The following is a 21,970-nucleotide window of genomic DNA, read 5'->3' as shown; positions in this document are numbered from 1 at the left end:
CCCATACAACTAAGTACTGGACTGCAGATTATGAGATGAAAGACTCTGTAACTTCATGCTTGCTTCAGTGTATCAGTAAAGGGATCAATGAAATTTGCAGGGGAGTATAAGCGATAAATGGATTGATAACACTTCCTTTGTCTATTCTTTCCCTATGAATCTTTTATTATTTAGCTTCATTTCTCATCTGAATTCTGAGGCCAGAGATAAAGCTTTATATGGTAGCAGGAATGTTCAGGAGGGGAATTAAGGCCACTGTGCTTAACGTTGTATCAGTTAGTAGGTGTCAGCCCCTCAAGATAGACCAGACTAGGAAATCAATAACATGTAGGCCAGTACCACTCTTATTGTAAAGCTATAGTAACAGAATATTGCAAGTCTGAATGCGCCTCCCCCTCCCTCCCTTTATCTTTGTGAGAACAAGGGGAGGGTCTTGTCTGAGATGCTTTCTCAAATTACATTTCTGCCCTGGACTCAGATTTCTTTTATCTCGCAGTTATCTTGATAGTGGCTCTTCCTCCTGTTACTCAAGATTATTTCTTCTGCCCATTATACTAGGATGAAAAATTAATTAATTAATTAATTAATTAATTAATTAATATGCCCAGCCATCTCACACAAGTGATTCTGAGTAGATTACAAGGAATAAAACACAGAAAACCCCACCACGTATAACTCCTGGTACCCATGGATAAACAATATCCCCAGGCACTGAAAAAACATATTGTTAACAACAGAGCTCTTCTATCCCTCTAACCCAAATGCCTGGGGAAACAGCTAGGTCTTCAATGCCTTACGGAAGGACAGGTGGAAAAGACTGCTGTAAATAAGTAAAATCTGAGATGAATTGGCCTAACATCATCCCCTGTTCCCTGGCTTTCATCCTGATAAACATGTTTGGGAGCACATTTACTAAGGTTTAGATCTCTATCAAGAACACTATCTTCTGAACTTTAATTAAAAAAAATAATTGAAATATTTTCAGAAAGATGAAGAATTTATTTTTACAAGAAGTGTTTTACATTTATTTTATTTGTTGGAAGTAGCATATTTCCAAGTGCAGTTTAATAATTACACTGGGCCATTTGTAAAAACAGACAGACAAATGTACAGATGCTTTCAAAGGAAAAATAAGTAGATAATTATGAACAGATAAGATTAAGAACTTGGAAAGAAATCATGAATTTTAAAAAGAAAACTAAATTTGAATTCTGGTAGTTTAATAAGCATTTTTTGTGAACTGACATTAGATAACAAATTATAAATATATAACGACAATAATACATTGCCTAAAGCTCTGGAGTTGAAAGATGCTCACCAGTACAAAAGAGATAACTCATGATAGGAAAATCAGTTCCAGACATGACATTTCTTAAATTTAAAGGGGGCTGCCAACCATGAGTAAATGGGTACCAAAATGGCTAGTAAGCAGGAGTGTAGCAATGCATTTTTTTTCATTAAAAAATTAGTTGCTATGTTAAATGAGTAAGTACTATATTGTGTCTGGAGTCGATTAAAACAAAATGTTCACATTAGACACTCACAGTGAGTAAGAGAGGTTGTCCATTCCAGAATAGTTAGTGTTTGAATTCAAAACTCTTTCAACCAGAAATATGATGGTAGAGAAATAGATATAATCACACAACTGTATTCAAAATTAGGATTCTGGTGAGAGTTGACCCACATCCTACACAATATACTGAAAAGTGAAATTGTTAGGGCTGATGTGCCCCAAATATTGTATTCATTTTTGGGCACCAGACTTTAAAAAGGATTAAAAAAAACCTGGAACTTTTCAGAGAAGAGGACTGAGGATGAGCAGAGGACTAGAAATTAAGTCCTGTGAAGAGAGTCTAAAAGTGCTGGGTAAGTTTAGCTTTGAGAAAAGATGACTGAGAAAAGCTATCATAGCATTCTTCAAATAGTTGAGATGATGTCACACCAAAGAAAGTTAAGATCTACTGTCTATCACCTGTAGTGCATGACACAGAATAATGGATTTAAGTTGTAGGGAACAGTTTGTGATTAGAGGTTAAAAAGCTTCTGAATAGTAAGAACAGTCCACAGTGGAACTGATTCCACTGGGCTTCCCGTAGCTGGATTTGTTTAAACACCAGCTAGACAGCTATCTGTCTGAGATGATTTAATCTGGATTCTTGCCCAGAGCAAGTAGTTGGACTTGATGGCCTCAATAGGTCCGACCAACTCTATTTTCTTGCAATGAAGAAAAAGCAGGAATAATGGGAAAGCAAACAGTAAGGTCAAGTAGGTGATTTGTCAAAACCATACAAATGACACCTACAGAAGTGATACATTGTGATAATTCAATAAAGTTCGAGGCTGGTGACCATTCAGTCTAAAGAAACCAGATAAAACAGCCCAAATTAGTCAATTATATATTTACTATTACATCTTTGTTTTTTGTTTTTTTTTACTACAGACCTAAAATAAAAATGAACAATCACCAAAGAGAAAGGAGTAAAAAATTACACCACAGATAAAAACATAAAGACGGGGCGGGGGGGGGGGATTACATCTTAGGGGTGAGATAGTTGCAGCCCTCTACAATTCTCAGTATTCCTCATTATTGCTCAGGCAGGCATGGACTGCTTCCATGTGCAGTTCTGCAACAACTACACTGTTTAATGCAGAAGATCCCACATTCACTTTCTAGCATCCCCATTTAAGTGAATCAGGTAACAGGTGATGGAAAAGCTCTATTCAGGATGACAAATATCAGAGTAGACAATACCAGGCTAGACTGACCAAAAAATCTGATATGGCATAAAACAGCTTCCTATGTACCTTAAGAAGTGATATACTATAATCATTCAATAGGGTTAAGATAAAATTCTCAAATTCTTTGAAGAACCATAGAGAAGGCAACAAAGTATTTCTTAAAACAAATGTTTTGTTTATAGGATACATAGAGAATATGTGGATAGCAAAGTATGATTTATGAAACTATGCAAACTAAGCTATATGTTTAGTTCTCATTTGTAAAAAAAGTTCCATAAAGGTAATTAATTAAAAAAAACCTTCTTTGTAGAATAGTAATTGCTTTTGTCACCAGCAAATATAACGTTAAATGTTTCCTGAAATTAAAAACATGTCGAATGAGTACTACGGTATCATTTTTCCTCCAGCACGGTGGCTGCAACAATACATGGCTAATTCTCAAAATATGAATATTAGCATAAAGGCCTAAAGCTGTTCCCACAATTAGAAATAAAATAAACCCATTAACTGCGGCCACACAAGCCTACAGGCTACAGACGGGAGACGCCATTGAACTGAACAACTACAAAAGTTTGCTAATCAAATTGCTACAAGATCAAACCATCTCAGACACAATACAGATCTCCTTTTTTAGGTTTACAATTTGGAACAATGTTTTAAAAACAACTTTTAAAAATATAAAGGAAGCCCGAGATATTATCAGTACCCTAACTTCTATGACCAAGTTTCTAACTGTTGAGTGGTCCTTATTGTTGATCAGTAAACAAACGACATGCCAAATTTGTTCCCGCACAGATAACACAAGCAAAAGGGGTCAAATACTTAAGGAGACATAATGCAATGCAGATGTTAGATAATTAAACGCTTGGAGAAAAGGAAAGAGTGCATCCTTTTACTCCAAAATAATAGCAACTTCCTACAGAATTTGTTCTGAAATCAATTCTTCCTGGAAGAGATTTAAATGTCGATATTAATTGATAGTGTCTCAGAATTGTTATTCATTTTAACTAACCAAATTATTAGCTGGCACTTTTTATAAAATGAATCAAAAGTTTTCATTTCAACAGTAACGTACAAAATGACAAATGAAAATGCCTGCGTTCAGGCTTCTAAGATCTGCATTTCTAAGACACGTAGTACTTTTTTCCTAAAATGATATTCCCAAAATTTAATAGCAATGTTCTGCATTAGTACAATGTTAATCATAATGAGGTGCATTTGCTTTGGCTTAACAGGAGATGCGAATTCAACCATTGTGGTTTACTGTTATATGTGGATTAGGCTACTGTGGTTTGTTCAACAAAGCATGGTTAAGCATTCTGATTTAGCATGATGTGTAAATCCAGCCAATCTGTTACTCCTTCACCTCTCTTACTTCTGGGGTAGCCTCACCTTAACTGTGGCATCTTCAGTACATGTGGACTTCAGCTACCAACATCCTTAGTCCCTAGTGAATAAGTCTATAGACAACCATGTAGCTCACCTATCCACACACTATTAATATTACCTAACTGTATGTATTTGCAGGTTTTTAAAATTAGTTGACATAATACAATTTTTAAAAGTTTGTGCAAAGACAAAGCATTACCTAGCTGATACATTAATAGGCTAAATCTGGGTATCTTCATTGCATGCCGTTTTTCCAGCATAGGGACATTAACCTTATGAGGCAGTTTCCTTTCTCATACTGCAAAACCCTACATTCAGGCTAAGGTGGCATTGATTGTTTGCAGCAACAACAATCTATGTATCTAATCTTAGACTTTTCTGTGAACAAATGAAATGGGCATATTTTCTGTCTCCAACCTGCATTTAAAAGATAAGGAGCTACCAAATGTTAGTGCTGTGCCCGCTCTGCTCAGAGGGTCTTGGCCAAGCCATGAGAAGTCTGCAAAATAGTGCTGGTGTCCACTAATGTCATGAAGAAGCTCCTCCTCTGAGACTGAAGAAGAGCTGCTTGGACAGAAGAAACCTGACTGAGCTACATGGGCAAGCAGAGCAACTCCTTCTATCGCTAACCATGCATGCGGATCTGAGGAAGGCCAGCTGACCCAAAGAAGCCAAAGGCAGCCTCGAAATGAGGTTGACCAATGAAATCTGCTGCAACCAAGGAAGTAAAAAGAGGAGCAAATACAGGGTCATTGCAGAGACAAGGTAACTTTAACTTTGAAAAATGTACTTTACACATGCACAAAATTCCATGTATATATATTGAGATCTAGTCTGTAATTATCAATCACAAATAAAAATGTGGAGAACAAGATCACAGATAATGTGTCTACTTGTATTCTTTACTGAGATGAATTTGGCTGCTTGAGGTTATGATTTTATTCTGATGTTATAATTAGGGTAATCTACATTGACAGTATTTATCAGCATTGGTTGGATATGCTTAATAATTTTGATAAATTTGTATTTGTTGTAACAGATGATATGTTGTGTAGGTTATACTACAAACAGCTTCGAGTTGTATGATTGAAATGGCAAAGAAACATTTGTAATTCATAAAGAAACATTTTCCGTGTAGCATATCAGGGTCTCTTTAAAGTAGGCAATTGTTATCTAAACTTAAAAAACAGGAATGCAAACTTTTTTTTAAAACAGGAGACACCTCATCTTCTAATGGATAAAGCTGGGGTAAAGTAGTGAATATAAGTGGTAATTCTATATGTGCAAAGGGTGTAGTAATTTTTAATTGGATTTTCCAAAATTATTGTTGAAGAATCAGATGAGAAAAGTTACTTATTACTGCATTTATCCTGTATTTACCCTGAAATACCACCCACAAGGAATAGAAAAAAATTATAAACACAAAATTAAAAATGTTATGCACACACTTCTCCATGTTGTTAACTCAGAATAGCCAATTCCAGATGAAACCAATTTGAGAGATCCCTAATGCAATAAATGAGTGCAATTTACACACGCACGCATACACACACGTGTATACATGCTAGAAGCCACCCTTCAAGGAAAGGCAAGGGCTAAAAAAAAGACTGAATTGATAACTAATTAAAAGTAATTGCTGGCAAAATGTGGTACCCCATTACTTAATTATACTCTTAGATTTATCATATTTTATAAAATTGTATGTGCAAATTTACTTTAGTAAATATCTGGCATTCTTTTAATCCCTCTCAACATGAATAGAAATTATTTAGTAAAAGAATTGGTGTTTTCATCTAAATTATTTCCTGGTGTCTCATTCTTTAGTATCTAAAGTGAAAGTAATACAAATTCCATGACTATTTCTGACCATGTTCCTGTGATACTTATATCTAACTATTTATTACTAACTATTTAGATACACCATCTAAATTTAAATTATTTCTGAATTTATCTTTGTTAAATGACAAATAATTTATTAAGCACCTGGGAATTTTTTTTTTTTTCATATTAACAGGGTTTCAATTACATCAGTGTCTGAAAAAAAGAATATTCAAAGTTGGATTACTGCTTATGCTTCTTCCAAAAGGAGCAACAATTAGTTAAATTTATGTCCTTAGAGGAGAAATCTTTATCTCCTGATCCAGATCTATGGTTTCTACAAAATTTGAACTCCACAAGCTGTATGCTTCCAAAAAATATTTTTTATTACACTGTGCCAAACAAAAATTCTGGGAAAAAGAAAATTAAGCAAGAAACAATTTTAGCAATGTTGTCTCTGATACATATGACATGTATTTCTCATCAAGCCTTAACGACAATTACTGTATTTATTTCTACAAAATGCTAGTTTCCAATAGCTAACACAGAACAATGATTCTGTCCTCACTTTCTCTCTTTTGCTTGAATAAAGAGTGATTTAATTAAATCTACAGAATTAGGGAAATTTCCCAGCCCTGACAGATTTACAATGGAATGATAGAAAAAATATTTTGTTGGCAGTATGTGCTGAAATTTTTCTCTAAAACATTCTTAACCAAGGTTTATATAAGGCTGTCATGGCTTTAACTCAAAAAAGACAGACCACAGCAACCATTATTTCTTTGGATGCTGAGAAAAATGTTGATATAGTTCCTTGGAGGTTTGTGAAGTGGGTTTTGAGTTAATATGATTTTCCTCAAAGTGTTACTTTGGATAGAGATGTTCTATTCCACACATAGATCATGTTTCATTAATGATGGCTTCTCATTTTTTCAAAGCTATCTTTTTGAACACACTAAGGATATTCTCTTTCTCCTTTGTAAATTTAGTTTTAAAATATTTAGTCTCTGTCATTAGAAATTTTGAAAATTTAAGGTATTATAATAGGTAAGGCAGAATATAAGATTCTGCTGTTTGTAGAAGATACATTGTGTTTTGTAGATAGGCAAAAAATAAAAATAAAAATCCTAATTTTATTTCATTAATATAAGAGTTTGGAAACCCTGTATTATTGAATAAATCAGACTTGGTATCATTGACTCTGTTAAAATTCTGACAAGTTTTACAGATTCAGATTTTAGGTTATGATTTGCATATTTATTATGGCATAAAGTTTTTATAAGTGGTGAATTAGATTTTATCATCAGTTTTGACACACACAAAAAAGATTTAGACAAAATCTAGAACTTCTTTCAGCAACTATGGTAAAATAAATCTGATTAAGAATAATAAAACTTTGGATTTGATGTATATTTTAACAGTTCTTCCATTTTTACCCATTCATGTTATTTTAAGAAAATTTATGTACCATTAAATTCATTGCATAGATTACAACTGCTTGTTTGAAAAGGTGGATTTAATTTAATATTTTGCAGTTCCATTTATTTTATTAAAATTTTTAAATCACCCAATAGTCAAAGCTGTCTGAGCATTTTACAATTACAGTTTGATAAAAAAGATATACAATATTAAGCCTATGATAGACTATTCATTTTAGCTGCAGTCATTGTCGGAATATGGAATTTTAAAGTTCATCTGCTCTGTGGTATCTACTTGAAATTTGTTATATGACTTTGCTGAAATTTTGACATCTTAAGAGTTGGAACATTAACTCATATACCCTGGACTTCTCCTAGCACTGCTCTATGTTAGACAGAATTCAAAAGGAATTCTAATATGAACTTAAACTGATTATTATATGTTAAGGCTGTATACGGCTGTCTATCCAGTCATTAGAACCAATCAAGTTTATGTGCACGGGAATGGCCAAAGGAATTGTTTGTTTATTCAATTTGTATGGCCACCCCTCTCAAACCCATGATTCTGGGTGGCTAACAATACTTAAAAAACAAAATAAAAATCATATAACAAAATTACAAATAACATATATACTGTAGCAGCCAAGAAAAACCGACCAACAACAATTAACACAATCATTATGTAATAATTCTTCAGTTGCAGCAATGGATTGCTGATATGTGTTTTCTGTCATTTGAATTAAAAGAATACTAGGCATCTCGTGGACAAAGTTGCTCGGATTTGCTTGGAGTTGGACTCCAATTGGTCTGGCTGAAGTGATGGAGGCATGGTCACGCCTGGCTACACCTTGATCCTCAGCAAGTGAAGAGAGCCTCGGGACTCTCATTTCTGAACAGTTGTTAACTATGGATTCTAAGACATTTTGCCCCTTCCCTCCCTTCCACAACATCTTTAACAAAAGAACAAGCACCTTCATGGCTTTAAAACAATGCAAAACAAGCTGATGTAAAGTAAATATATAAAGGGAAAAAAGGTAAGTGCCTAAAACTATGAACCTGAGCATAGTATGAAAACAGAGGCATTATAAATATGCCATTATTTTTTCTGGCAGAATGTTGATACCACCTGGTTAATGATCCTTTAGTTGGAAACAGTATTTTGGCCCTGTCCTTCTACCTGCCACCAAATGTTTCGACAGTGCAGAGTAAAACAACTCCCAAATATTAAGCAGCATTTTTGGGTTGACTTTTATTATTTTTTCCCAGCAGCAAAGAACATATTACCATTCTTTGCAATTAAATTAATGATGTCACAACAATCCCTTATATGATAACAAATATTTTTCTACGTCTTATCTGATACTGTATCTAACTCCTATATCTATGAATACCCACTCTCTGTTCTAAAGTGGGACTGTTAATAAAAGTGATAGAGGCCCTTCCCAACATAAATTTCTTTTCTTTTCTTTTCTTTTTTCTTTTCTTTTCCTTCCATCTCACCATACCCACCATCCATTGAATGATGTGTTATTTTTTTAAAGAAAGGTCTTCAAATTGTAAGCAACCTTTCACTGTGTTCTTGTCATTAAAATTGGAGTATTTCAACTGGCTGGATGAAACAAATACATTACATGTGTTGTTTTAAAGAACTAATCCCTTATTAATATAGAACGGTTCTTGTTAATGCTTCTTTGTATGACACTGGATGAAAAATTTCTCAGATTGTTTAGATTCACATATACAGTAATAAGTAAAAATAAGCATCATGTTCTACAACAAGAGACAGAGCAAGACAGATTTAAACATTTCACTAATTAGAAACAATCAGAGAATCCTCGGTTTTAAAAAGTGCCCAAGGCAAGTGAAGAAATGTTTTTAAATTCTGTTTTTAAACCAAATTTCTTGTATAGAATGTCATTTTTTAAAACTAAACATAGCTGATTATTAGTTATGGAACTAGCCACAACTCGGTGACAGAAGGGGTTCTGAAGAGACATTTTTAAAAGCCTCACCCAAACTATGGTATTGCATTTGCAATAATGCCACATAAAAATAAGGGCATGATGCCAGAGCACTAATGCACACAGAGGGGAAAAGGATGGGCGTTACTGCCTTCCTCTGAATATAAAATCTGATTCCTGTTGTGATGCCTCCATTAACACGTGGCAGTATTTAAACGCTCCTTTCCTCCGCTATCATGAATTACTGTCCTTTCTTATTAGGCATGGCATTACCTCTATACGCACAAAGCTCAGTGCAGCTGTGTTTCTCAGGATGAACTGCTTTCCATAGGCCCAGAATCCATCATGCTAAAGGACTACCAATGACCATCTATGACTTGAAGACTATTCTGTGTATATATGAGGACTTTTCACCACATCCATAGCTAAGATAACTGGGCAGACATCCATGCATATTCTCCAGCAGACAGTATTTATTTTATTGACGCAAGAGCTGTGAGCAATAGTTCATCTTTAAGTGCATGTAATAGTGACAGGTCGAAATCCAGCAATACCACTGTAATGTCCTTTTTGGCTACAAAATAGTAGCCCCTGTTTATATCATGCTGAATTCTTGGGAAAGGCTACCATGATGTTCCACATTCATCAGCTACAACTCGGTAGGAGTTTGGAGTTTTAGTTTTGACATCTAAAAATCCTAAACAACATCCTAACAGGTCACCTCTTTCCCATACATATTTTCCTAAACATTCGGGGAATATCTAAAATGTAGTGGATCGGCCTTGTCAACATGGTACCATCACAGTGAATTATGGCTGGGGAAGCCTGTCCAAAAAGCAGTGACCCATTTCATCACTTTTTCAGTACTGTTTCTGTTAGACGTGTTTCCTTGTCTCATTTTTTTTAGAATAGAACAAGCCAGTATCTTGATCATTTATACAGCATCAATATCCATAAATGTGATATACTGTAGAAATGTTAAAGATGACTAAACTTACAAAAGTCCCTCTCATTATATATTTCCTCTGGTCCTTCACTATTTAACCAGGTTGCTCATGATAGAGCATAAGAATCTGGACTCCACTAACCAAAGATAATCTTTACAAAGATTGTAAGCAGAAAATCTTTACAAACTTTATTATTGCCATGACTATAACAGGAGTTAGACTGATGATCAAATTACAGAATTCTTGACAACACAAATGCTCAGGGAATCTTTTTTTCCTGGAGATATTCAATATAATGCCTATGCATTATTCAGTATAATGCTTACCAGATATTATTCTCAACATTACTTGCATTTTTTTAAACTTACCAAAAATGCTTTTATATTTAATTTGTTATAACATCAAGTCATGCCAGTAAAGCAGTCTTCTCCTTCAGTTCTCTGCATTTCTCCCATCCTTCTTCTATACTTCAAAACTGATCACCTTAAAATAATCCTGTTCTGGAATTCACTGAAATAATACAAGCCACAACTATTTATGATTTTGTATCAATTTAATGAGAAATGTTAGACAGAAGCTTTTTGATAGACTAGATACCTTTTGTTTAGTCTACAGCAGCTACTGAATCTTCTCCATCTATGCATTCTAACTGGAGGTAAATAAATCTAGTATTACTAGATCTTCAGCAATCATACAGACTCTGTAATTTTATGTCACAAGATAGAGAAATGCCATATAATTCTGAATCTACTGACTTCTATCAATTGGCCAAAGTAAAAACAGAAAGGCCATCACCCACTTTGTAGCTGCATTCCATTTCCTCACTATCATTGCACAAAAAATGTCCTATGGTACTGCAGAATCTTGTGTGTTTGTTGTCAGCAGAAATATTGTGTCCTTTTCAATTATCAAAAGTCCTGATCATCTGAATAGGCTATTTGACCTGATCAGAGCCAGTGGCTGTATCGATATATCATATATGACTCTTGATTGACCATGGTTTGTTGATTAAACCATCATTGGGTGAGCTCTTATAAGATGAAATCCATGAAGAACGATTTACAATCAGAATGTCTGGTTATATACAATATTTTATGCCATTTGCTTGAATCCAATTCAAGCAAAAGAACACATCTTGCATAATTGCATAATTATTTTAAGTTCACAATTTAGATTACTGAACGCTTGTGCCGATTTTTATGGCAAAATAATGGTATGCAACACAAATCTTTTCCAACAAGTTAAAATGATACTTAGCATATGAACATATCTACATTTTCATTTCATCCAAAATATTAAATATCTAATTTATTAAGCTTTTATTTGTTAAAAAAACCTAGACTTTCTGGAGTGGCTAAACCATATAACATGAATTACTATCCTGGTCATAAGATCTTTGCAGCATTAAAAATAAAATCGCTCAAACTTTGAATTAAATTTTCAAATACACTGGAAAATAGTACAGCTACTGAGACCCATGCTTCCCTAAAACTGAATAGTAATAGTAATAACAATAACAATAATTCATAACTGCATCCTTCACAGTTTAAGATAAATTCAGGTGCAGTTTTACAGCATTTTAATCGATATTTTCAGTATGAAGGAACACTTGTTTGCAAGAGCACTGCTTGGGATTCAAGCTTATGCACTGTTACACAAAGATATTCCAAGATTAATTCCAAACAGTTATAGTTCTGTACGGAAAGACATCAGGTGGTAAGGTTATAAAAAGAAAGCAAGGAGAACAAAATAATCTGCTGTCTTTAAATGTTGCCCCAGGACCTGAAGGCTGTGAAGGCATGGATGGGGAGGAACTGGAGTGGCAAGACAGAGGGTCTTTGGGTATTGGGCCCCTCTGGAGCTGGCGACGTGTCATCTTTGACTCTCAACTGGGTGGCACTTTCCCAGAGTTGGTGCATCATTTGGGGTTCCTCCTGGACCTGTGGCTGCTGCTTGAGGAGCAGGTGGCAACCATGGCCATTTGCACAGATTTGTCTTGTGTGCCAGTTGTGCCCAATACTGGCCTAGAAGGCCTTGCTCACAGTCATTTCTGCCTTATGCCACTTCCTGGTTGGATTACTGCAGTGCACTGTACACAGGGCTGCTTGTAAAGACCATCTGGAAATTACTACTGGTCCAGAATGCAGCAGCACATCAGCAAGTGCAGGTTTGCCCATATTGCACTATTGCTGCGTGAACTGCCATGGCTCTCAGTTTCTTTCTGGGTGCAATTCAAGGTGCTTGTTATCACCTTAAAGCCCTGCATGGCACAGGACCTCTCCCTGAGGATATCTGCCTCCTCCACCAGGTTGGATAGGGGAGGAGCACTCCAAGTCTCTTCCCTTACATGTTGCCACCTAGCAGGATCTAGGCAGCATGTCTTTTCTGTAGGGGCCCCTGATCTGTGGAATATCCTCTCCCCTGGGATCCAATGAGCCCCCACTCTCCTAGCCTCCCAGAAGACCTTGAAGAGCTGGCTTTTCTCTCAGGCATTGAGATCAGGTGAAGCTGGAGCCCAGCATTTGCAATATTGTGGATTGGTTGGGGAGTGTTGGTTGGTGTGCTGGGATTAGGTTTTTTTTTGGGGGGGGGGGGGTATATTGGTTTTACTGTTGTGTTGGGTTTTATCACAGTTTGTGAGTCACCCAGAGTTGTGATGTATAAGATGGGTAGCCATACAAATTTTTAAAATGAAATAAAAAGAAATAAATAGCATTTGATTAATTACATCAAATTTTCTTTACATCAGCACATATTTCCACATACATTCATATTTTTAGCAGAACTCTATTACATTTTCAATAAACTTGTTTTGTAGAAAGCATGTCCTTTTAGAGACCTTTCGGGGTATTCAGCTCCAAGTTTTAAAAATATACTTTAAAATAATATAATAAAGTGCTTACTACTGCAAAAGAAAACAAATCCTGCCAGACGTTGAAACCGCAACCCCTAATGTTTAACCACAACTACTGCCTGCCTATTTAATCACTGTTTGCAAAACACAACTCAGTAGCCATCATTTTATTGTTTGCAGAAGTTTGTGTTTCTAAATTTCATGATATGTTAAATAAAACTTAAAATGTCACAGAGTAGACAGATCCATTTATTTGAATATACAGTGTCCCTATCATAAATGAAATGGCAAAAACTGCAGCATTTTGGATCTTCCTTAACTAATAAGTTATTTAATACTGTGCATTTAAGAAACTCTGGAAAGCAAAATTGAGTTCTGCACAAACAGATATATTTGAAAGCTGAGCAGCTGTTCTAACAATGTGTACTTAATGGAAGTGTAGATGCTCGTACTAGTTGGAATTCTTATTTAATTCTATTTTTAAAAGCAGAAATACTACATTCTGTTTTGAAATATTACATTCTGATTCCTACTTTCAGCTGTTCTACATCGAAATATATCTTCACTGCTCAAATGTAAATAAGCAACTTTATAATTTGGATTTCCTAGAAAAATACCAATATCACAATCCCCAAAATAAATGAATTTCATGTATATTCATTTGGTGAAGTGCTTACCACCTTGATAAAGCCACACACTGTAACTTTTTGCTACTTTGCCCTATATATTATTACAAGGTAAAATGGTAACTCAATACTAAAGATAAACTTTGCTGCTTTTCTAACATTTAGATGCAAATTATCTATGAACGGGCTCAAGTCAGTTAAAAGAATCTTAGGTAGAAGACTGGTAATATGCCTGATCCCTTGAAAAGTCACTACCAGTCACAAGATATTTTAGGTCTGAATAGAGAGAATAAAATTAAAAGAAAAATAGTAATTCAAAAGAAAAATATAATTGTTTGAGCAATCTATCAACATAATTACTTAGTGCTATGATTAATGACTAATTATGTGCCATCCAGTTGGCGTTCATTCTTAATGATCTCATAGATTTTCTCCAGGAGGATCTGGCCTCAGATCCTTAGTTCTTCAAGTCTTTCATCTATTGCTATAGTATTACATTATATTTCTCTGCTAACTGTAATTATATCAATTTTACATGTAAAATGTTTGCAGCCAACAATTGTCCAACAATAGTAAATACTATGGAGAATTCTTAGCTGTCTACACATGATCACCTTATGTTCTAGTTACTAAATCCTGAATAAGACTAAATATATTAAGTGATAAGCCTGAGTAGCAAATATTTATAGATTCATACACCTTTCTACATGTTTGGCATTCAAACTAAGAGTTAAAACCAAAATCAAGTAAATTATAAATATTTTATAAATATTTTTCAACAATTAAAAAGAAGGAAAAAAACAGTGAAATCATGATTAGTTTCCAAGATTTATTCAATTGCCCATATTATGAGAAGCCTCAATAAACTCTCAATATGGCATATCCACCAGTACCTCAAACCTGATCAGAGCCAAGACCCAAAGTACAAGAGGTTCATCTCCCTCTCCACTCCATTCCTTGCCTCTCTTTTGCTAGCAGCCTGCACATCTAGCAGCCTGCACATTCATCTCATCTTCTCTCTGTTCTGATCTGTATTATCTTATTTTTAAGTTTAGCATTTATTCCCTATTTCTAACAAAACAAACATATTCAATATGGCCCAGTTCATAACCATTTGTTTCCACTGAATGTACTGTATCTCCTTGTCCCTTCAGACTGCAACTTGGACCAGCCATGAGGTACTCACAGATCTCCTGCTCCCTGCTTGCTAAGTCCCATAGACTTAGCCAAAGTTTTCTAATGCCCACTAAAGAAAAGTGCAAGTTAGTACTCACTTGTTTATTCTTGGTCTTGGTGATGGTGTCCGAAATAGGTTTCTTCCTCTCTTTAACAGCTGTTTTAGAAAACAGTTCTTCAAATTCATGATAATCTATTGAAGGTTCTTCAATTTTTTCCCACACAAGTGAAGCACTAGAATCTCTAAAGTTAAGCAAAAGACCTATGTAGGACAACATCAGACTAAATAGTCACAAAATGGTGGAATGAAGATAGATGAATTATCAGTTTCATCATTAACATTCACTTTTTCCAATTGGAAATGGACTACAAAAATATTGAACATTTCTGATTCATAAAAGGAATATGCTGCCAATTTCCTGCACAACACAGAAATGGTACTTTTCAGTGGGTTCTAAATTTATAGTGAGAAATAGATATGCATGCTATAATTTATGTATTGTCAGATTCATAGCAAAGGTTGCTTACCATGATTATTACAATAGTTGAGAAAAATAACATCATGTGGAATAGTAAGCCAAAAAGATAATTAAGGAGAGGAACAAAAAGAAAACGCTTTCAGAAAATATAGCATAAACTTTACACAAGGCATTGTTTGATAATGAGAACTATTGAGAAGACGTTCCATAATTTCCAATAAGCAGCAGCAATTAGTGCACAGCACACAGATTATATCTAAAGGGAATTCACATAGAGTGATAAGGGTTTTTTTTCCCCTCCTTATTCCTTGAGATTTTCCTAATGACTCTTCTCTTCACTAGCACAGTTGTAAGTTTATCTTTGATCCCCATTTAAGAGAAATTTGATATAGGGGAGCCTGTCAACAGTTTATAAAAATGAGGGACGGGAATTGTGCACACAGAAGTGGATGAAAGCAGGGCAAAAAAGGAAAGAAAAACAAAACAAAACCCAGATTGACTCTCACTTTAATTTCCTGTTTCTCAGAAGAAATCTCATGAAGCATTCTGAAAATGAATTCATACTACCATGACTACACACAGAAACTGCAGTGTACATTATAAGCTACAATGTCCTTTTCATAGCTATTCATCCTCATCCTCATATCTTTCTCTTTATACTTTTTCTTGACAAGTCTAGAACTTATTTTTAATGTGAAAGTAAAGAACATGTGTAAGTTAAGAACTGGGCGATTTGTCTGAAAACATGCTTGGCTCTCTACTTTACACAAGACATTATTGATCTGAGAGCAGACTGTCCTCATCAGAAGGAATAGCATTCAAGCAGTTTTGACCCCTTGTATCCCTTGCATTACAACCAAGCCCTGCGTTCTGATCTGCCTTCAAAAGAGTTTAGTTAGTCAAGACTCCTAGAAAGCCCCTGTTCTGCTTATAGAAAAGCAGGTTCCAGTTCAAATGCCTTCTGATTGGGTCCAAGATAATAATCAGTTTCGTTCTTAAGAAAGCCTTACTCAAGATCCTAAGCACTGAGTCACTCTGTCTCTGAATGCACATCAAATCTTAGAAAAGCAGTGCACAAACTCCACTTAGACAATGGATGGGAGATTTACAGTTCAGAAATTTACATTTATGTGAGCTACCTCCTAGCTCACTTAAATTCCACCTCTTCCTTGTCCTTAAATGACTTTAAGACATGCAGTTACACCATTAGAAATGGCAACAACTACACAGATAAATTCACATGTGTATTATATTTTTTTTTCTTCAAATTGCTTTAAGATGCCAAAAATCAACAAGACACTAAAAGAAATAGAAAGTAGAGGGTTCTATCATGTATGACCCACATCTGAAACCTCCCTTCTCAAGTGGACTCACTGAAGTTGCTCTCCATCCATACAGAGCAATTCAGTGAAATTTTATTAAGCTACGGGCTTTTGTAAGCTAAGGGCCTGGATGTGAGGTGTGGCTGCCTCTGGACTTCAGCATGTCTTTGAAAACACCAGGGTGTGGCTCAATTATTAACACAGGAAGAGCTTTTGCCTAAATATATAGATGGTTTGATTATATTTACTAATATACGGTGACTATCAAAGAATAATATATACCAACATATACCATCCATTCCTCCTTCTAGCTTCTGCAAAAAGACACAAAGATGCAACAATTTTTAATCCCATGATATACAATGTTTGGTCTTACTGAGGCCTACAACATAAATTTGTTCCCTGCGCTGGAAAGAGCTTCCTAAATATTAATAAACTTCTGAGCATGTGTAAAACATCCTTTCCTCAAAACCACTTACACTTCTTCGTGAGGAGAATGAAATTCAAAAGGAGATCAGCTTACTCAGTGTCTGGCATCTCTTATTTTAGGATAGAAGCCCAACTTCCTGAACTGAGCACCAGCTCTAAAATAAGTAGAACACATCTGAAGAACCCCTTGCTAACTCATACTAGCTTCTAGCAATTCCAAACCGCTTGTGCTTCTCTACTGTGTGCATGAATTCTTCTCAGAATTTATGTACGCAGTCTTCAGACCTGCTACAAGAGGAAACTTTTGGATTGTTTCAGACAACTGATGGTAATAAGGATTTTGTTTTGTTTTGGTCCAAGTTGCTCATGCAACAAGTCTGACTATTATTGGATCATTTCCAGCAAACATCTGGACATGTATTTAGGTCTGCTAAAGTATAGCCATGCACACATAGACCTCAGTTCACAATAGGTTATCTTCATGGGACTGGAGAAAGAGCTAAGAAAAACTAACAAAGGAATCTAGTAGTGCTGTAATTTGTGTATGAACTGGCCCTTGAGAAAAGCTGATATACATGAACAAGTTTAAAATATACCCATGTTATAGTTACATTTGATTAAGAAAGGTTAATAATACACACTGCTGCATTGGAAAGATAAGTATATCCTGCCAAGAAATATGTGGTTGGGCTATACCACAGGATAGTATTTACCTTTAAAAATACTTAGGATAATACTTCTTCCCAACATTGTCTCCCAAAGGCTTAAAAACCAATACAGTGAAAGAGCATTTTAAGCGACAGTTTTGAATTTGTAGTGCCACAGAAAGAACAACGTACAGATATTTGACTTACTGGTATTTTCAGTTCTAAGGCAATTAATATTATCATTTCAAAAGCTTCAGACCAACATTTCTAACATATTGTTACCTTTTATTATGAAGCTGGATTCTTGTCCAATAAAGAGGCTTCATGGGTCGAGAAGGTTCTATTGCATGCTTTCTGCTACTTTTTTCCTGGTTAATTCCCATTACAAATAAACCAGTCGGCAAGGGAGGAGGAAGAAACCCAGAAACTTGTGGAAGACTAGGAGGTGGAGGTGGGGGCATGCCTATTCCAGGCACAGAAGGGACTCCTGCACCAGGCAAAGGTGGTGGAGGAGGTGGCAAACCCACGCCTGGCAAAGGTGGGGGAGGTGGAGGAGGCAGCACTGTCAGTCCTTGTAGAGGGGGAGGAGGAGGAGGTCCCCCCACACCTGGCCAAGGGGGTGGTGGTGGAGGAGGCGGCACTCCTATGCCTGGCAAAGGGGGTGGTGGTGGAGGAGGAGGCACTCCTATGCCTGGCCAAGGGGGTGGGGGTAGTGGAGGAGGAGGAGGCACTCCCATACCTGGTAAAGGGGGTGGGGGTGGAGGGGGTGGCACTCCCATGCCTGGCAAAGGGGGTGGGGGCGGAGGGGGTGGTACTCCCATGCCTGGCAAGGGGGGAGGGGGTGGCACTATTTCTGGGATAGAAGAGGGTGCCACCATGCCTGGCAAAAGGGAAAAAACTGGTCCTGGCAAAGATGGAGGTGGTGGAATACCCATGGCAGGTGGAGATGGTACAGGCAGAATATCTACTCCTGGCAAAGGGGGAGGAGGTGGAACTCCAGTTACAGGAAGAGGTGGTGGAGATGGGATATCTGTAGGCATTCCAGCTGTAGGCAAAGGCGACCTAGAAGAGATGCTTGCAACAGATAAAGAAGGGGCAGGTGGTATCATGTCCATTCCTGGCATACATGAGGGGGAAGGAATCCTTTCGGCGGAGAATGATGGAACAGAAGATGGTGCTATGTCAGATGAAGACACCAAATATCCTGAGGCAGAGAGGGATGAGGGAGGTGACACTGATGAAGTTAAAAATGGACCTCCTGCTCCAGGCAGGGAAATTCCAGTGTCAGTGGACAGAGGACCAGAAGTGATATGAGATGATAAAGATGGGGAATATTCATTCCATGTTACAGTCTCCATACTGAGAGAAGGGTGGGGAGCTGATGGCAGAGATTCCTCTTGAAGCAAGCATGGTCTTGAAGTTTGTGGCATTGTTAGTTTTTCTTGAGAAGCATCCAGCTGTACTGAAATCCGTTTTGGTGACAGAACTAAAGCTATTTCAGAGCAAAAGGTGGGTTGTGGCTCAAGTGTTGGCAATGGCTGAGTTGGCCCTTGACCTGGATCCCCTTTGAGGTGGGGAGGTGCTTGTGGCAGTGTATTGTCTGAAGGCATTATGTGTGTTAAACAATCATCTGCTGGAGATGTCTGCACAGATGTTGCAGTTATAGTTTTAACTAGGGCACACAATTCATGTTCTTGAAGAGCTGTGTTAGGTAGTCCTTCATGAGTTGGCTGTTCAGTCCCATTCCACAGGCTTCTGCTTGAAACCAACACCTCTGTTGCTGGAAACTGTTTCTCTAGCTCTGCAATTTTTGTTTTTAAATCTTGTATGGTTTGCTCAAGCCGCTGAATTTCACTTGCCCGCATTTCTGATTTCATTGCAACACTTTCCTAGAAAACAGGAAAGAAAAGTCAACATGCAGAAAGGAAATAATACATCTGCTTGCATGTATACAGAGACTATCTGTGTAGGTAAAGATAATAAATATATATCCTGTGAATATGTTAATGCATTATTAAAACCTTAGTTCTGTTAAATGCTCAGTGTGGGCTATTTAATGCTTTACTTTAAAGACTAAGTCATATGTATCCTGTAATATATAAGATAGATACTTATGTTGGATTTAACTTTGTCTTTCTGCAGTTCTGGGGTATGTGCACATTTTACCCAGTTCTTCCAAATCTAGTTTTATTCTTTTCAACCCAATTAAATGTTGAAAAGAAATTACATAAAGGGGCTCAGGATGCTGTTCAGCAGGATAACACTCCAAAACCAAAATGGAATGGGACCAAATTTGGTGTGGGTAGGGAAACTGGCAAAAGCAAGAATAACTTCAAAAACAGGCAAGGTTTGGCAAGGGATGCAAAGAAAAAAAATCTAGCAGCTTAGAATGTTGCTGATTGCTCAACACCTCCTTCCTGATCATATGATCTTGAATCGAATTGATGTTAAAGGGTTGAAAGGAGTTCTAGAAGCCAAGCTCTGCATGGTTTTCCTGGTTTACTACCCAATGTACTTACTTTTTAAGTTTCCTTTTGCAAGAATAAGGGCTAATAGCCTATATTATTAAAAAGCAAATAGCTTTTTAATTAAGAAAGAGTATACTTAATTTGGGGGGGGGGGGAAAGCCTACCCCACCCCAAATTAAGTCACAATATCACAGCAAGAGATTTAATGCAATTTGTCTTTGTTGTTTAATTGAAACTGATTTCAGTAAGTTTACTAGATAGCTGCAATGCATAAACATCAACTACCTATTTTAGGAAGAGTATGGGAAAAGACCTACATTACTCCTCCATAAAGGCATAGCTTATTTTGACTGATTAACATTGCTGCATTAGCTGCTTGGGATTAATCCCCTGGAGCAAATGACAGGCTACAAGAATGCTAAAATAAGCCTGTGTTTACCACTGGAGCCAGTTCGATTTGTGATGTTTGAAAAAGCCAAAAAAGAGCTATCCAAAACTCCAAGCAGTACAATGGAAAGAGACTAAAGGAGAACTTAGTTTGTTTCTCCAATTACAACATTTTTGCCAATTTTTCATTCATTAAATTTCCAATTAAAATCATGGGTGTTTTTCTGTTGTTGCAGTTGCCTTATTTGCTTATTTGAGGAAGAAACACAGACGTTGGTGATCACTTTGTTTTAAAGACATACAAAGCAAGAAAGAAACAAGGAGAAACATCAGCTAACACTAAAGTTGACTGATGTAAAGCTTCAGAAAAGTCACATCTATTCCATAACATCTACAAGCAGAGTTGTCAGTGGCACTTTAGAGAGCGCTGTTTACCATAGAATGCATTTCAGAGATACTAGTAAACTGCCCTGGGTATTTTCTACCAAAGCCCATGTGAAAGTAGCTGATAACAACTTGTTCATCTTTCTTTGATCCCATAATGTTTCTTGGTGTACTTTATATACAGCAAACTTCATGGTGATCTACCCATTAAGAGTAGTGCCAGATATGCCTGGGTCTTTTACTCAGAGCAGTGCGTGTTCCATACAAAGGAACTTGTACTTGGGTTTGAAGGAGCACCTGTAAAGGTTCAACACATACCATCATCACTACCCATTTTTGGATAGCAGAGAACTTCAGAAAAAAGAAACCACCGTCAGTTTTAAGCATATTATACAGTATCCGCTTGCTAAACCAAGCAACTATACTATTCTGCTTCTGCTTTTCCCAGTGCCTGTCTACCCCTTTCCTTTTGTTCAACTTTGCCCCCACTTCTTCATCCCAATTTGACAGAAGTTGGGCTTGACACCACAGCATGTCTTGCTGCTACAGACTAAGATGATTACTCTTCCGGAATTCATAACCACAAAATTATAAGCAAATCACAGACTTATGGGAATTCATTTCACAAACAAGGATGCTTTCAAAGACAAGAATGTTTATAGGCTGACAGTTTCAATTTAACGTAAAAAAAGAGATAAACAGTCAACATTAATGAAGGTTTTTTTTTTTACATTAAACACACAAAGAAAAAAATAATGTTTAGTGTGCCCCCTGCAATTACTTACATCATCATTTCTAAAACTGGGGGGGGGGGTGCGCGTGGGTTTAGAATTAAAAGAACAGCAGAATGATAGAGGAGATGTACAGCTACATGCCTGGAATTCAAAGGTTGCTTATCCTTTGTTTGTGTACTTAAAAAATATATT

At 36.4% G+C, this 21,970-nt stretch overlaps 1 protein-coding gene across 1 annotated transcript in view; it reads right to left on the bottom strand.

Annotated features, from left to right (window-relative positions):
* The window catches only part of FMN2 (formin 2), a 175,343-nt gene that overhangs the window by 92,818 nt on the left and 60,555 nt on the right, over nt 1-21,970 (bottom strand). The window contains exons 5-6 of the mRNA XM_088143933.1: nt 18,088-19,694; nt 15,027-15,171 (exon numbers count right to left, since the gene is read on the bottom strand). Of these exons, the coding sequence (XP_088000059.1) occupies nt 15,027-15,171; nt 18,088-19,694 (1,752 nt within the window). The remainder of the gene's footprint in view (nt 1-15,026; nt 15,172-18,087; nt 19,695-21,970) is intronic.

This window comes from Python bivittatus, unplaced genomic scaffold (assembly GCF_059951505.1).
Source record: "Python bivittatus isolate LINGU-HERP-01145 unplaced genomic scaffold, Pbiv_v1 ctg000020_np1212, whole genome shotgun sequence".
Classification (NCBI taxonomy): Eukaryota; Metazoa; Chordata; class Lepidosauria; order Squamata; family Pythonidae; genus Python; species Python bivittatus.
Note: the sequence above shows the minus strand (reverse complement) of the source record. Positions and strands in the feature narration are given on the sequence as shown.